We start from the raw sequence: 18,810 nt of genomic DNA on the forward strand, positions 1-18,810 counted from the left end.
ACTAAAATGAAGATTTAGTGCTGCATCAATAGGTATCAAGTTGAAGATCTTTCAGTTGATGCAGAATAATCATGGAAACATTGCATATGAATCAATACATAAGGTAAATTTCTATTCATCTGGTTTGTGTTGTCTTTGGCATGTGTTGTCAAAGAGGGAGAGTATACTATCGTATCTTTCTAAAATTTGATGTTTGTAATGAAGTTATGTAATTCCTTCACAAAGGGAGATTGTTGTATTTGAGGTGTTTGAGGAATGAAATGTAAGAGGGAGAAACATTCTATCAGAAAAGACTTGTTTTAAAATTTCATTCTGCTATGACATGTTGTGTTGCCATCAATGGCAAAGAGGGAGATTGTTGGATACAATTATTCAATTGTCTGTTGTCTTTGATGTTACACAAATGTCATATTAGTTATCAGTCAGAGTCTACTGAGCTCAAAAGGTTAGCAAAGAGAATTACAGAGTCTACTGAGCATTTCTGGAGGTTACACTATAAAGTCAGTCTCTACCAAGCTCACTCAGGCACTAAAGGCTTCTGTGGTAGAAATCAATTTCTACCGAGCTCACAAGGTCAACAAAGGAAAATCAATTCTTACTGAGTTCACTTGGTATCCAAAGGATTTTGTAGAATTCATAATGTTTACCGAGCTTCACTTGGTTAACACTAGAAATCATTTTTATAGCAGTGTTTACCGAGCCGAGTCGACCAATAAAGGATTTCACTATTTTAGGAAATACAATTTATTTGTTTAATGTAATGTTTGTAGCTGACTGATGTATGGTTTATTGGTAAATTTAACTTGTAATTGAGCCGACTTAACAATCTATAATGTATAAATAAAAGGTCAAGTTGTGTTTTCAAATGTATGAATGGATGTATGAATGAGAAAGTATGCAAGTGAGTTGATTGTGAAGAATAAGTGTGAGCAATTTTTGAAGAAGGATCAGCTATCCTTGAGGAGCAGTAGAGTTGTATTTGATCTATGAGGATCTCTTGAAGTAGAGAAGAGATTTGTATTAGCAAAGTTCAGTTGTGTCTCATTTAGGTCACTTATTGTTACTTTCTCACCATTGTAGTAGTAATTCCTAAATCTCTTAACAAAGTTGGTCTAATAGCCATATTGTAAATCCTCTAACAAGGTGGACAGTTCAACTGAATTGTTCTAAAGTCCTCTAGCAAGGCCACTGCTAATAGGGTGATTAAATCCTCTAACCAGGTCACACCTAATAGTGTGTTTTGTAACTTTTAATAGGGTTGGCTCCTAATAGGGCTCACTTCAAAAGAGTGAAAAATTGGTAGTTAGTTACTTGGTGTTTTTTTACATATTGGGTTTCCAGGTTAAATTTGGTGTCTCTTGTATTTATGTTATTTACTTTTGCATGCATGCTAATAATTGTGAATGCTTAAAGATCAGTAACAAGTTAATCTACTGAGTTATAGCATTTTTTTGTATAGCTACTAAGTGACATCAATTAAGTTTTAAGACATCTAAGGGATCTGTGGATTTGTTTTTGTGGTAACTGATTCACCCCCTCTCTTAGTTACTCCATCTATAATTCCAACACAATGCTTCCTTAATTCCACTAATGCAATCATCAATAGGAATTCAGTAACCATAAAATGTTTCACTTTTCATCAAATTGCAAGGCCATGGAAAGTGCGCTCACGCGAGAGGAAAAGTTATGCATGAACATTATAGTGTTAGCAAAATTTGTAGAACCATAGCAAACACCAAAATTAAAAGATCACACAACTAGAACAATGCAATAAAAATATTGGCTCAATTACACTTCATGATCATAAATTCACAAAATATAACACACTTAGGCAATTATCACTACACTCCAAATGCGAGCACCAATAGCATATATTATTGCTTCAAAATAATGGTGGCCTAGAGTACACATTACATTCCTGAATTTATTAGAAATCTTATTCTCAATTTGTGTTGAGAGTGAGAGATATCATTATGAAAACATATGCTTCTAAATTAATAAAAAAAATCTGTTTATATACAAACTAACTCTCTAATTGGTGCTTAGTAGGACTCCATCCATATTTACATCATTTAATGGATGCATGAGCCTATATATATCTTAAAACAAAGAAAGAATGAGAAAATAAGAAGAACAAAGCCTTTATATGATGTAAGAGTGTGTGAAAGTGCCAAAAATAGAAGCTCCATCTTTACTAGTTGTCTATAGGAGTTAAATTGTCATCAGAATGTGTTTATGATGCATGGAAAGCCCCAAATTTAGAATTGGTAGTTAATTGTCGGCACAACTTTCAATTCTTCAAAATCTTTTAGCAAACTTCGAAAAAAGTGCACCTCAGAACTGGCGCACCTATGAACCTAGTGCACCTGTGCACCTTGAAAGTAGATTCAAAGAATGTAAAATTTCACCAAGTGTCAAAACTAAAATTTTGGCTTCTAGGTTTTGTTCCTCTTTATACTAGAGCTATAGCTAGGTATTTTCCATTGAATTTCTTGATGATTTTAGTGACTTCAACTACATCTAGAAAGTCTAAGGCTTCATACTTATCCTTCACTTTCTGCCTATAGTTTCCAACTTCAATGCGAATCTCTACAAAATCTCTAAGTTTTGCATCCAACTCTAATAATGATTCCTCCATTCTGAATGCTTGTTTGATGTCATCAACATTGGCAACTTCTTCAAAAGTCTTCCAAAATTGCTCAACTACTACCTCTACAACTATTAATTTTTCCCTAGAATCATCTTCAAAAATGTCTAAACATGCATCAGTATAATATTTCTCTGCCACCAAAATTTTCTATTGGTTTGATCCTTGTGCTTGTGAATCTCTACATGTAATTTTTCCGTTACTTTATTGCCATCTATAATCTTCTCTATCTAATCATCAATCATATCTAACTCTTCCACTGTATACACCTCCATTAACGTCTAATACATTTGGCCTTTGATTGCCTATAGTGCCTACAAGTCCTTGCCCCAGGTATGTACTTTAACATCAAACCAAAATCTTGATTCAAAATGGCCACTAGCCTATCTGCATTATCTTGTATATGGTGGAGCAACTTAAGATTTCCCTGTATAATATGTACACCTTCTCTTCAAAAGGATTTTTCCATTGTTGACAAGCTTCCAAAAATGGGTCTAGTTGTACTATCCCATTATCCCTTCTCTCCAATGTTGTGCTCAAAGTTTCCTTTGGATTTGAAGGATCTAAAGGACCAACAACTTCATTTAGATATCCTTTTAGGATATCATTTTATCTTTGAAGTGTTATCAATTCTACCCCATCCTGTTCTAAGTGCCTAAACACTTCTTTAATTCCTTTTGTCACCATCAACTTAGCCATGTCCAATTTAGATTTCCCAAGCATGACCTCCTTGATTTGATAATCTCTTGGAGTCAATTCTTCAACATCTACATGCAAAGTAGGGATATCCACATGAGAAATTAAGTCTTGGTTCTGATCACTCATGATAAAGGCTAATGCCAATGCATCTTTTGTTGGTGACTTCAATCAATTCCATCCTATCCTCTCCCTCAGTAGTGAATTGCTACTCTTTTTCTCTAATAACTTCTTTCCCCAACCATCTTGGAACATGCTCTATCATAGATTTTCCTTTTGAAGATGAAGGAATTTGCTCTGCTATTCTTTTTCCTTTATCCCTCATCTTTGGAGTCTTCTCTTTCTATGAGAGATCCACCCCAGGAGCCTCTATATCTATGGAGTCCATAGTTCTCACCTCTGTCTCTTGGGAAGTTTTTTGAGGTTTCTCACTTACTTGCGCTTCCTCTGACACTTCATTGAAGGATACTTGTTGTGGATCTTCCTCTTGTTCTACTTGAACTAGTTCTTCTTCAGTGTTTGGAGGAAGTAAGGTAGCTAATCCCTTATCTACACAAAATTTAACATGAATGGGTGATGGTGGAGCTACTTCAGGTTCTTATGGCTTAGGTTGAAACTGACTATGATCCTCCTATTGAGGTTGATTAGTTAGAGTGTCCCTATTTTTTCTACCACAAATTTAGTACTGAGTGGCATAAAATCAAAATATGACATTTGAAAGACATCAGTACCTTCACCCTCCTACTCATCAATCCATTGTTGCAGCTCATCTTCTGATATAGTAGACTAAATAGGCTTCTCAAGAACAGATGGTGGTGTAAGTTTGGAGCTTCTTCTCCCTTATAACTCCATAGCTCTTGCAATATGAGTCATCTAGTTTAAAGGAAGGTTATCCTCTTCATCCTCATTATCCTCTTCTTCTTCTCCTTCTAGGATAACTTCCCAAACTAATGGGAAAGGAATCACTCTCCTAATCACCTTCTATCTCCTCTTGAATAGAGTCTCAATATTTCATCTTTTAATAGAAAATGGGGAGGCATGTACCTCTTGTTAAGGTGGAGACACTCTTGTACTTTAATTTCAGCTCCTTCTTGCCCTTGTTTAGTTGGTGGTACCATAGGGTTATCTTGGGTCTATATAGCTTCAACATTCTTCGACCCATATACATTTTCTACCCCTGGCTATGGAGGTGCTTGAGTTGCTTCCTCTTTTGGCTTGGCTTATTGAGGAGAAGTCCTCTTCCTCTTGTATTTACCCTTTTGAGCCCTATAATATCCAACTTCTCTACCAAGTTGGTGTACTATTTTCGGCTTCACTAGGGACTGAGCTATAAAAGTAGGCATTATGACCTTAACTACTTGACCTTTAGTTGGGTGGTCTTGAGTGTTGAAGACTATCATTTGAGGAATTGGATCCAACTTGAAAGGTCTTTTGATCCAATCCTTTGTCAATTTGATGAGATTCCTATCCCTATGATTGATGTCCGAGTTTTCTTCTTTTTTAATCTTAGCATTCATGATAGGTCAATCACCAACCTTATCCCTATAGAAGAACAGATCAAGAACATTCTTTGTATCCTATTGCATAACCTTTAAAGGGATCTTTAGTTTCAAGGCACTACTTGCTAGATAGAGAACCATCCTATAATAATCCCTTATATAGATATTGTAGTTGTCTACTACATTCATCTAGTGATCCTCAATTGCATCTTCATACTAAAATGTCTTGCTAGCCAAATATTGTACTCTTCTAATGTTATTAAAATAAAGGCAAGGAGAGTTATATTCCTTCAAGGGATACTGATCCCATTCAGGCTCAAAAGCTGGAATATCTTGTCTCCAAACCACACTAAATAGTCCTATCATAATAAGCCACACCTATGTTATTTTATGTTGTTTCCTTACTCTGTCATATGCAAACAAGAGTTGTCGAGTGATCTCTAGTAGAATGAGTCTATCACTAGGGTAGCTAGAGAGCTTCTTAGGATTCATAGTGGTATGCATTACCCTCAAATAGGTGAATGTTCGATATTGAATGTAGTAGGCTCCAACTTTTGAAATCTTTGCAAGTTGCCTCCTTTGACATTCTCTTCACATAATCCCATTCAATAAATTAGATTATTGTGAATATAAATGTATCATTTACTATCGTATATTCCTTGGTATGCTCTAGAAGCTTCTTCTTCACCAGCTAAGGATATAATATATAAGGTCATGTGTTTGAATCTTGTATGCTACCCTTTTTGTAGGGCATTAGATAATCTATCACCCTTGTAGCTAACAAGTATACCAAATATGATCTCATATAGAACTTCTAGTTATTCTTAGTTGTCATCAGCTACTCATCCAAGTTCTCACTAAGAATGGAAGCCCAATCAATCGACAACTTTTTCATCTTGATAGTCTCAATAAAATGCACCATCCATATATTTAGGTGTCCTGACACTCAAAACCCCATGACTCTACTCAAGAGTATGATAAAATATCCAATATCTTCCCTCATGTATCCTCTCATCATATCCACTTCATATGCTTTATACCCTAAAGGAGTCTTCTCAATGAGGTATGAGGACTAGATGATTTCGGAAGCTTCTTCTACATGTTCCCTGTACCATCTTTTCGCTTAGTGATAGGTCAATCTAATGAACTGATCTACTCTTGGAAGATGGAACACCTTTTCTATGTTCTTAGGTTAGAGATCTAGGATGATATCTCTAGTTATACTCTTCAAAAGCCTTTCTTCAAAAACATCATTTTCTGCTAGTGCCATGATCAATTCTAAAGATTGCACTAATACTGGATGGGATGCTATGTTAACAAGTTCTGATATGATCAAAGTGGATATCATCACTCAGGATCTTTTAGTGGGTTTGTTACACAATTCTAGGAATGCACTCAAGTCTATGCGACCAAGTTTATTGTCCTAGATCTCTAAATAATCATCTTGAAAGCATCACTTGTTGAACACCTTGAAACTTGAACACTTAGGTTTTTGTGACCATCTTTGCAATAAGGGAGGATGATGATGAAGCCATTGAATCTGCATAAAAATAATGCCTATTAGTTTGGAGTTGAAAATATCAATTAAATTAAACCCTATTAATGATGCGAACAAAACCTAAAAACCATAATTGATGAAAACAACTAAAGACCTAATTTTTAAACCTTTGTATGCAAAAAAAGGGTGCACTTGGTGCACTTCAAAGGTGCACTAGGTGTGTCTAACCTTGAAATATTAGATTGCACATTTTTCACACCTCTAAGGTGCACTAAGTGTGCACCTTGATCAAAGTTAAGTTAGAAAGGGTGCACATTTGGTTCACCTTTTGGGGTGCACCAAGTGCACACCCTTTACGTTTATCCTTCTAACAACCTTTATCCTTTGGATATGGTGTGCAATAGCACTCCTAGGTAGGTAAACTTTACGCACCATTACTAAGGTGTTCATTTATTTTTAAAGTCTTAAAGCTTTTGCATTTGTAAAAGGTGCACAACTGCACACCTATCAAGATGCACAGTTGTGCACCTTAACTTGGTTTTTTAAATGTTTGTTGTGTTTGGTGGGTGGGTATGTGTAGGATCATGGTATGCCAAAAAGTAGCGATCTAAAAATTTCGTAGTTCTAAAATATCTCAAACCATTTCAAAATCTATTCCAACTTTTTTTCCACCCACCCTGATACTAAATGAAAATAATTGATATCTTTATAAGGTCTATTATATCTTTTGATACCAAACCTATATGGTCAACTTAAAAAAAATCCTAAAAATGTGCTTTTGGCCTATTTTTATGTGATTTTTATTTCAAACATATAGCTGACGACTTTTTTTTGACCAAAATTTGATGAAATGAAAAAGGTTTCTTAAGAATATTCTTATCTTTCCATAAATGTAAGGTTTTTATAATTATGAGTTTAGTAAGTAATTATTACTTATTTTCTAATGAAGTTATGTATAAAGTGTTGACTGATACACTACTTGAAAAATAGCTATAACTTTCAAATGGTACAACATTTTTTAAATCCAAAAGATACATCACATTCTATGTTTGTTCTACTATAAAGAAAAAAAATGAAAAATTGAATTTTGTAGAGTTTTGAATTAGTTAAGGTGGTTAGACATGACAGTTTTTTTATTCCAAAAATATTAAAGTCAAAAATTAATTATTAATTATCTATTTAGAATAAAAATACCCAAAAATGTGTATCACATCCAAGCATGAGTCTACTACTTATATCTAGAATATTATCATTTCATTTTGATTAAGTTGGTCAGACATACGTCTACTTCTTATTTTTGTTCTGAATTTTTTGTAATATTACATTAAAATTAAAAATTTTGACCAATCAATTTTTATTTTTTTGAGATAAGTCCTAGTAGTTTAGAAACTAGATTCAATTTGATAGAGATTCTTTTCTGTCAAATTATTGATATAAAGTTAATAACAAGTAGAAAATTGCACGTCAAGTTGACATAACCCTGATTTTCTAATTTTTTATTGCCACTTAAGAGCATAGTTTGGTTGACCATGATCCTATACATACCCGAGTGCAGGTGAAAATGGTGAGGAGTGCAACAACACACCTAGGTAGCTATGCAAGTGTGGAAGACCAAAAATAGAGTGAAAAAAAGAAATGACAAGTGAAAAGGTAGGGGGTCCTCGAGTTTTATAGACCTAGGACCGAGTGCATCCCTTGGTGTTGTGCAGTTGCATTGATGTGCATCACCAATGACTGATGCTTTCACTTTGTTTGCTTTCCTTTGAAATTTGGTGCACTAGCACACCTAGGGAGGTGCATTGGTGCACCATTTTTCTTTTCAAAATGATTTATGCTTCCTAATGATGATTTTTAGAATCTAGGTTTTCAAATTGTGACCTAGATTTGACCAAAAAACACTAGATAAAACCCTAAAGAGACTTGGACCCCAAACTAGGGATTTAAAAAATTGAAAAAATAAGTAGGGGGTCCCCAATTCTAGGTGAAATGGGTTGTGCATTGTGAAACCACAACAAATAACCCCAAAAAAAGGAAGAAATGACAAAGGCATTTCTTCATCAACAAACATTCCTTTAACATGTGTCCAACACCAAGTGAATCTTGAATACAAAAAGTATTTCTAAATATTACTTGCTGATTTTTTATTTGTATGTGTGAAAATGTGGCCTATGCTAACACACACTTCAACATGGTCCTTATTTGCGGATTCATTCCATAATGAACATTGGATTGTTCATTCAAAAATCAGCCGGCAAGGCGACCTGTTACCTTCTATCTAAATGGAATTGCTTGTTAGATATCCTTAGATTTGAGGTGTTAAGCAACCAGACCCTCTATGAACGAAGGATATAAAAGAAAATGTGAAGTTAATCTATATGAGAATGCATATTAATCTAGAATGGAGTATGCATGTTTAATCTAAGAACATGTAAAAGAAAACTATGCTAAAATGTATGCATATTACTTCTATATGAAAATTAAGCTAGATGAGAATCAATTGAAAATGCAATAAGCTTGAATAAGTATGCAATTTGGCAGCAATTCGATGCAAATTCTAATTCCTCCTTTTAAATGAAGAGGTGGGGGTCTCTTAAATAGACTTTTCTGAAATCCATCAACGGTTGAGATCGATTTCAATCAACGGTCAGGATTAAAGGTGAGGTTTAGTTAAAGTGGAAGATTTCCAAATTAAAGGGGGTTAACTAACTTAAATCTAAGTGTGAGAGTCAGTCAACTTAGATAGACTTTAGTGTAAAAGCAAGTGATCTGGGTCACTTCTAATTTGATCAACATTGAACTGGGAATTTCCCTTTTTGAACTGAAGAGAGATTTTGGAAAGATATTTAATTTAATAAAATGAGATATGCTCTCATAATTAACTTTTTCATTTAATTAAATAATTCTATTTAATTAATTAGAGACACTTTTCTTATTTAATTAAATAACTTCATTTAATTAATTAGGAATAACTTCCCATTTAATTAAATAACTTTGTTTAATTAATTAGAAGTAAGTTCTCCATTTAATTAAATAATTTTGTTTAATTAATTAAAATAGGCATATTTATTAAATTAAATAAATTTAATTCCATAGTACATTAGCCTTAAGAGATCATTTAATTTAATAAAGTATGAATACTTTAGATTAAATTAAATTGAAATCAAATAGGTTTAATATGGCTAATATGAGTGCGTACTATAGAGATTAAATAATGAGTATGATGAATATAGATTAGGGTTTCCTGTATCTGACAATTAAGTCAAGTAGTGAGTAGCAGAATAAGAATTTCCTATTAGGATAGGTCTTAGGATTTATTAGAATAGACCAGAATTGGTATCATGGCAATGAGCCAATTTTGGGGTATTACATTATTTACCTTGTGAGTCTATGCAAAACCACCAAGGTTATATTTTGTGAGCCCTATGTTTTGCACAGTTAGTTTTATGTTTGAGGAATATATATGGACCTTATCCTATGTGCACATAATGATTAGGTAGACTATGCTTGAGCTGGAACTCTTTTGGTGGCTATTGGTAATATGTTCCTTATTATCTTGGTGAGCTTTGTGGATTGTTTCTGCACTTCTTTTTGTGGGAGTTGGCTTGTGCACTCTTCGATGAGGATCATTAGATGGTGTATGGGTCTATGGCTAAGATAGCTTAATGTTATTTTACCTTATAAGTTAGTTATGCACTATAAACTTGGGGCTTGTCTAAAGTGTTATGCAATTTTCTAGGCCAACTTGTAGCTTGGGTGTTTATTTAGTGTGAGTTTTTATTTAATGTATCTTTCTAGGCCAACCTATGGCTTGGTTTAGTATAGGTCTATAAGGCCTTTTGAGTAATAAATTTGAAATGACTTCTAAATTGATTGATGAAGAGGGTTTATGGGTTAAGCATGAGCATTGGATATATGTTTTGAATACTTTCAGAGGTTCATAAGTCCTTATGGAATATCTTTTGTTAGCATGGGTTTCTGATGCAAGAGAATCCTTGGGCTGTTAGCAATATTGCATCCCTATAAATATATTTGTATATTTTTTGTTTCCAGTTATCTATCTGATAGTTTGATTAAGAAAGTGCATGTTTGTGCTTTCTAAATTCTGTGAGTTTGGCTTCTAATTGTGGACATATTTCCTATATTGTTCTTCATACGATGCTTGGTATTTATTTAGGCAAGGTTCTACATTTAAGAGATAGCTTTTGTGTTCTTGGATCTAGATAAGAAAATAACATGTGGACCTATATGTAAGGCCACTAAAGATATTACAGTGAATTATGTATTTGATCATTAATTCATTAAGGATCATTCCTATATTATATAAGATGTTTCCTCTATTGGATATTGTGAACTAAAAGATAAATTATCTATCATGATGGCTATATATGTAATGTCAAAGAGTATTGTGAGTTTTAAATAGATGTGTATCATCAATAGGCGAGGTAGAGAAAGAGGATAGCTCGAGAGTTGCACATTTGGTCTATAACCTAGAATGGAATGGTTGTAATTAGGAAGGCCTTACAACCTGACATGTATATGATTTATTTTTTGTAATTCAAGATCTTTTGTTAATAAAGAGAGTTTGTTTCAAATGTATCTTGTTATCTTTCTATTGTGTTTTTATTTTTTGGGGGCTTGGTCATCTCATTTTGGGACACACCTAACTTGTACTACACTAGGAAGTCACATGTGTTGAGTGGATCATAGTTAAATAATGTCAGTGAAAAGACATTTTATTATTATTTAGTTTCTAGTAAGACAACACGACATTATCAACCATTCATAAAACCTACCAAACAAATGTAATCGATGTTCAACATTAAGTGTGGTGTTAAGATTTGATATGAGGCTATATTCTAGAGATTTTCTAGATAACTATGTGTCCTTCAACTTTTTCAGATGAAATATAACTTAAGCCATTGATCTATGATCATCCAAAAATCATAAGTAATTCATTTGAAATGGTGAAATAGTTGATATTGGGTATATATCAATGCATTTTCCCTTATCAACACCAATGCGTAGAGTCTACAAATAAGTTGACAACAAATAAAGACATTTTAATCTGGATTTGATGTTGCACTAATTAGATCTTTGATCATTTGATTTTGGCCCAATATGACAAGTCACAATGCTTAAAAGTGGAAGTATAAGTAGAATGTTAATTTCAAGGGATTGAAAAATATCACCAATAATTTTTTTAATTTTTAAATAATTAATGAAATATTACACAATAAAAGACCAATTTTCAATTAGTAGAAAAAATTTCTAGTACAACTAAGTAATTTCTCCATTCTCGTAAAACTTTTCACTTATAGACTTAATATTTTTTCTTTAAAGGAATTTTTTTGCATATTATAATATTTATTTTCTCTAACAATATGCCATATAGGCTGTGATTTTATAAAATTGTACATTTATATTTTAAATTTAGAAAACGAACAATCACTATTAATATTTACTACCTAAAATAATGTTAGCTCTGCTAGAGATCTTGTACTTATTAATGCTCATGTAGAATCATCAATCATACATAAAGTTAACATTTTACATTTCTTCTTTATGCTCTCAATAAGTTTTCAAAGTAATTACTAAAAATTCTGACAAACCCAAAAGGGTATTTTTCAAGTTTGGAAGAAAATTAAATTAATAAGTCGGTCTTTTTGTGAAAATTAATAAAATAAATAAAGCTAGTTATTTCTATTTTTGAATTTGAGGATAGATAGATAAAATTATTTATTCGTATTTTCAAATGTGAGTATTATCTTTTAATTAAATAATTTAAAGATTTATTTAATTAGCACATGTATAAATAATAAAATTTATTCAATTGTCTAGAAGAAAATGACAATTGAAATTATTTAATTTTTAAAATAAATTTTAAAAAGTGGAGCTTAATTTTATGAAGAATTAAATAATGTAAAAACTAAGTAATTTTTTGAAGAAAAGTTAGATTAATTATAAATTATTTTTATTAATTAGAGGAACTATAGAATTAATTAAATAGTAGAATAAAAATATTAATTAATTGCATAAAAAATAATTAATATGATAGCTAATTAGTTTAAATAATTACATAATAAAATTACTTAACTAATTAGAGAAACAAGTAATGAAAATATTGTTTACATGGTAGGGAAGCTTTCAATGTCTATAAATATTAGAGCCTCAATTTTTTAAAAGATATTACAATGTAATACAATATTGATGCCATGCCAAAAGACAAATCTTTGAGTTGACATGTAAATAAAAATTTATATGAACTCAATTAGTATATAATTAATGGATAGTCTACCCATAGACTAGTATGAAATCTTAGCTTTTTAATAGTTAATCATGTTTTAAAGGGACTCTAAAACTTTATACAAATGAAACTCTTAACAATACACAAAATGGAAATATCTTTCTTGCCAAATTAATTCAATTCTAAATATTTTATGCAAATTTTAAAAATCACCTTGAATTTGCAACAAAGATTGTATGGCCATGGTCATGGTATCATTCCTTTACTTGGTAACCCATATTGGCAAATCTACTTACGATTCAGTGTGGAGATATAATTTTCTTCATAAAATGCTTGTATCTTCAATGTATTTCATCGACAATGAGGAGTGAAAAATAGTAAGAACAATAAATCTTGTACAGTTTATTATTTGACATGAAATTATGATGAAGTTGGATGCCTTCTCAAGAGTTCTATTCTTGCTCTTATTAGCATTGTCCTTTTGAGAATTAGTAGTGGCGAGAGCTAATAAAGAATCACCAAAAAATAATTGGATGACATGACGTTAAAGGATGACACATGTAGTACTATGCAAAATTTCATGCGAAACTCTTGGGAACAAACACGTATTTCAAGATTGTCATGCCTCCAATTTTCTCTAGCACATCTAGTACTATGCAAAATGCCACGTAAATTCTTGGCAATAAATACGTATTTTAAGTTTGTCATGTCTTCAAGCAGCCCTATTTTCTCTAAAAATAATTGACACTGATAATAAAACGACTTCAAGGAAAAAGAAAAGATCCAATAGAAAAAAATAGTTAAAATTAAAATTTTCATTGTAATATAAAATATTAAGTTTCACCCATTGTGTAAGTAGGAATTATTTGCAGTTTGTTTAGTTCGTGAAATAAGAACTAATGCTTTAAAGTACCCTGCATGCTATAGTTTCATGCCTTACAATATAAACTAAAAATATTATATTATTTACATGTATGAAAAACTGACTATATAAATCCATTGTAATTGAAGTATTGAATATCTGCTTTCCAAGGCCTGGTTAAAAAAGAAATAAAGAAAGAAAAAGAGAGAAGACGAAAAAAAAGAAGCTACAATAAAATCTAAAAACAAAATATACATACACACACTTATCATAGCATTGATTGCATTATTAGAATCAAAGAAAAGATATTAGGTAGGGCATTGCTCTACTAATCACATCTACTCCATTGCAATGCTCATGCACTAGAGTGAAAATTTTAAAATAATTAAAGCACATATAAAGGAAATGATAAATGTCAATAGCCCTAGAGATGAGATAGGAGAACCTAAAATATAGTCGAACTATTGATCAAATTTCGGTTGAGATAACTCGACACAACTAGCAAGAGCAAAATAGATTGTCTCAATATCATTTTCATAGAGGATATGCATATTTTGCTGGTGAAAATTTCCAAGTATAAAGGGAACCTTCGCTGTAGAATTTTGGGGTCATTTCAAAAATCATTAGACACAACAAACCACTGTTTGAATCCACGATCACAAAATTATATTTCCCTTCCACAACGTAATCCGCACCCCCATCCAAGTGAAATGCCGTGTCGAGAATGTTGAAATATTAAATGCATATTGACGTTTGTCCCTGGAGCCCAACACCCACCTACCATCCCTGATGACCTGCACAACAGTCATAAACAATGAATGTGATAAGTGAGTTTTGAAATCTGAAAAGAGGGGGAAATGTTTTTTGGAAGCATGAAAAAAGGAATGTTCTATTCTATTTGACCATTATTCAGCAGATGAGTTCAGAGGAAGAGTAGAAGAAGTTGAAGTTGAAGAGCTCAAAATTTGTGGAGAAGGAAGAAGAAAGAAGTTGATTAGCAAATCCAGTCATCAGAGTGCAGAGAAAAGGAAGTTCATTTTGTGCCTGCAGTTGCACGTGTTTCTTCTTTGGTCATTCTATAAGTTTATTGTTTTTTTGAGTTCGTCCTGTGAAGCAGTGTTTGCTCCAAGCACCATTTTATGCAACCATTAGAGCTACAAGTTTAAAGTTTTACCAGTTTTAGGGTTATTTTAGAGTTTTTTGGTAGAAGCAATATGCTCCAAGACTTTGTAATAGTTTCAATCAAAGTTGAATAGCAAGCAAGCAAGCATACGTGAATCTATTGTTTCTTGTTCATTGTATTTGTGAAGTTTTTTGTTGAATATTTTAAGCCTTGGGTTCTCTGGTTTTAATGGTGGTAATACTCGCATTGAAAGGCTATCACTCGGTTTGCTCTTTATTTGAGTTTTTAACTTTATAGTTATTACCGAGTTCACTCAGCATTTTCTTCTTCCAAGCTCCTCTCTCCAGTGGATACTAAGTTCACTCAGTAATCACACTATTGAGCTCTACCCTACAGTGGCTACCAAGTTCACTCAGCATCCATTGTTGTCAAGTTTTTCTTCTTCTATTGAGATTACTCGGTACACTCCTGCCACTCGGTTTATTAAGGTGCCGAGTAAACTAGCACTCGGCAATAGTTAGCGCTGAGTGAAAATTTTAAAAGGTGTGAATTTATTCTTAATATTTCTCACATGGTATCAGAGCTTTAAGGCCCCACATCAATAGTGAGTTAGGGAAAAAAATTTCTGGTCATAATTGATATGGCAGGGGATGCAGGAAAGATATGGCAATAGCCACCACCATTCAATGGACAAAATTATGATACATGGTCAAAGAAAATGAAAACCATTATGGTTGCAAATGATTTATGAGAGTTTGTGATTAATGGGTTCAACGATATGACAGACCTAGCTTAGTATATTGCTCTTACCAATAATCAAAAGACTCAGTTGAAAGAGTCAAGGAGGCAGGATGCTAAGGCATTAAGTCTTATTGAAGCAGCAATGACAGAGGCAATATTTCCGAAGATTGCAGCAGCAGATTATGCAAAGAAAGCATGGGACATCCTTGAGACAAACTTCAAGGGGACTGATAAAGTCCATATAGTAAAGCTACAAAACATAAGGAGGGAGTTTGGGAACCTTCAGATGAAGGAAAATGAGTCAGTTACAGATTTTAGTTCAAGGACCTCTAATGTGGTTAACCAACTGAAGTGAAATGGAGAAGACTATCAAGAGTAGAGGATAGTGGAAAAGATATTGAGGAGTTTACCTCATAAATATGACAATTTGGTCATGACCATAGAAGAGGCAAAAGACCTCACTATTTTGACAATGAATGAGTTGATGGGTATTCTTCAAATCCATGAGCATAGGATCAATAGATCTACATCTTCTTCTTCCCAACAGCAAGCATTCAAGGCTCAATCAAATCCAAGAGGAAGGGGAGAGGAAGAAATGGCTCAAGTAGAAACTCCAAAGGTAGAGGCTGAGGTAATGGAGGACAAAGAAATGTTGTAGTAGAAAGCTCAGGAAGAGCAGATCGAGCAAGTAGCTCACAAAATACTTCAAGAGGAGGTAAGAAAAACTACCACTCAAATAAGAGTAATGTAGAATGCTACTACTATCATAAATATGGGCATTATGCAAGTGAATGATGGAAGAAGAAAAATGATCAGTTAGGACAAGAAAATGTGGCTGATGTGAACATGGGAAGTGGAAACAATGCCACTGCCTTCATCATGTGTAACGTTGGTGAAGAAGAAAGCCCTGAAGTTTGGTACCTCGATAGTGGATGTAGCAACGACATGAGTGGTAATGAAACCTTGTTTTCATTCATTGACAAGAGTTTCAAATCTTAGATTAAAATGGGTAACAATGGAACCCTACCAGTAGTGGGCAAATGATCTATTATGGTCCACAACAAGCAAGGTGAGAAGAAGGAAATACAAAATGTGTATTTTGCCCCTGGTATGAAACAAAATTTGATGAGTATTGGTCAGCTCATTCAAAATGGATACAAAGTGCTAATGGAGAATGACACCTGTGTCATTCATGAAAATGATGGGAGCAAGAACCTACTTGTAGCATTTCAAATGACAAAGAACATAAATACAAAATGTGTATTTTGCCCCTGGTATGAAACAAAATTTGATGAGTATTGGTCAGCTCATTCAAAATGGATACAAAGTGCTAATGGAGAATGACACACATGTCATTCATGAAAATGATTGGAGCAAGAACCTACTTGTAGCATTTCAAATGACAAAGAACATAATATTTCTCTTGAGGATAGAGACATGTTTCTCATCTCAAGTTGATGTTGCACCTCACACACAATCAACTCTGAGGAGTGTGATTGAAGACCCTTCATGGCTATGGCACCTCAGGAATGGTTAAATTTGTTGTCAAATAAAAGAATGGTAGAAGGTTTTCTATGAATAGAAAATTCATGTGACAAGTGTGATGCTTGTATTTTGGGTAAGCAATATAGGCTTCTCTTTAATTTTGAAAATTCTAGAGGGCTAGATATCCATTAGAGTTAGTGCATACTGACCTATTCAGTCCTATGCAAGTTACTTCCAGTGGGGGGAGTACTTATTTCATGACATTTATTGATAATTTTAGTCGTAGGACATGAATTTATTTTCTGAAATCTAAATTTGAAGCATTTGATAAGTTTCTTGAGTTCAAAGCCTAGGGTGAAAGAGAATGTGGACACTATATCAAGGTCCTAAGATCAGATAGAGAAGGGGAGTATATCTCCAATTCTTTTGTAATTTTTTGTAGGAAACATGGCATAAAGAAAGAGCTCATAGCCAGCTATACACCACAACAGAATGGAGTGGTTGAAAGAAAGAACTGGACCATTGTAGAAATGACAAGGAGCATAATGAAAGAGAAAGGTCTCTCAATTGAATTTTGGGGAGAGAATGTGGCAACAATAGTTTACCTAATTAATAGGTGTCTTACAAAGGAAGTCTGTGATAGAATTCTAATGGAAGCATGGTCACAAGGAAGATGGAAAGTTGAACACCTAAGGGTGTTTGGATGTGTTGCATATGCACATGTGCCTAAAGAGAAAAAACAAAAATTGGATGACAAAGGTGTGAAGTGCATCTTCATAGGGTACAACTTAGAATCAAAGGCATATAGATTGTATGACCCATTGAATAATAAGATGATTCTCTCAAGAGATGTGGAATTTTTTGAAAATCACTCATGGTATGGACCAACTAATGAATCACTGAGCACCTCAAGTAAAGTGCCAATTATGAATGAAGAAGATGCTAATGAACAACAATAAGAAGGAGCAGATAGAAGAAAAGGCAAGTAGCCTCAGTCATTGCCAAGCTCCTTTAGGCATGACCGAGTGTCAATGCTGAGTAATAGTGAAGAGCGAGCTAGTCGACAAAGCAACATCAGTGAAGATTCTAATCCCACACTCTCCTCCCTATTACCAAGAAAGACCAAGAGTCCTAGGGAGATATACCAAAATGAAAGGTATGAAGATTATGATGAGAGTGTTAATTTTGCATTGCCCAATATATTTTGAAGAAGCTATTAAAGAGAAGAAATGGTGTAAGGCCATGGATGAGGATATAGATGCTATAGAAAGGAATGAGACATGGGAGCTAATTGATTTGCCTCCCAAAAAGCAAGTGATTGGAGTGAAATGGGTCTACAAAACCAAATGCAATGCTGAAAGCAAGATTGATAGGCATAAGGAAAAGTTGGTAGTCAAGGGCTACAAATAGCAGTATGGTAGAGATTATGATGAGACATATGCCATAGTTGCAAGAATGGAAACCATGCGTGCTATCATAGCAATTGTAGCTCAGCACAAATGGAAGGTATATCAAATGGATGTGAAGTCTGCCTTCCTAAATGGTGTATTGAAAAGAGAAGTGTATGTGGAGCAATCACCTAGTTCTAAAGTTGCAGGTGAAGAGAATAAAGTATATAGATTGAAGAGAGCTCTTTCTAGGCTCAAGAAAGCTCCAAGGGCATGATATGGTAGGATTGACTCATATTTGATGAGCAATGGCTTTAGCAAAAGCAATGGTGAGCCTACTCTCTACATCAAGGCAGAAAATGGAAATGTGTTGGTTGTTGTCTTGTATGTAGATGATTTGATTTTTACTGGTAATAACAAAGCTCTAACATGTGAGTTAAAAGAGACCATGAAAAATGAATTTGAGATGATAGACCTTGGTCTCTTGAAGTACTTTCTAGGCATAGAAGTAAAACAAATGCATGATGGCATCTTTATCTCTCAAGAAAAATATGCAGGGCAGATCTTGGAGAGATTCAAAATGTAGAATAGTAAGGCAGCCCCCACACCAACATCAGTAGGTCTGAA

The 18,810-nt window shown here is 33.5% G+C and overlaps 1 protein-coding gene across 1 annotated transcript in view; it reads right to left on the reverse strand.

Moving 5' to 3' along the window:
* Nucleotides 1–18,810, reverse strand: part of LOC149533098 (aspartic proteinase nepenthesin-2-like) — a 48,317-nt gene that overhangs the window by 27,971 nt on the left and 1,536 nt on the right. The window contains exon 2 of the mRNA XM_089805802.1: nt 14,107–14,240. Within this exon, the coding sequence (XP_089661928.1) occupies nt 14,107–14,240 (134 nt within the window). The remainder of the gene's footprint in view (nt 1–14,106; nt 14,241–18,810) is intronic.

The sequence above is a fragment of the Cupressus sempervirens genome, chromosome 10 (assembly GCF_028749045.1).
Source record: "Cupressus sempervirens isolate cs-2001-9-10 chromosome 10, ASM2874904v1, whole genome shotgun sequence".
Lineage (NCBI taxonomy): Eukaryota > Viridiplantae > Streptophyta > Pinopsida > Cupressales > Cupressaceae > Cupressus > Cupressus sempervirens.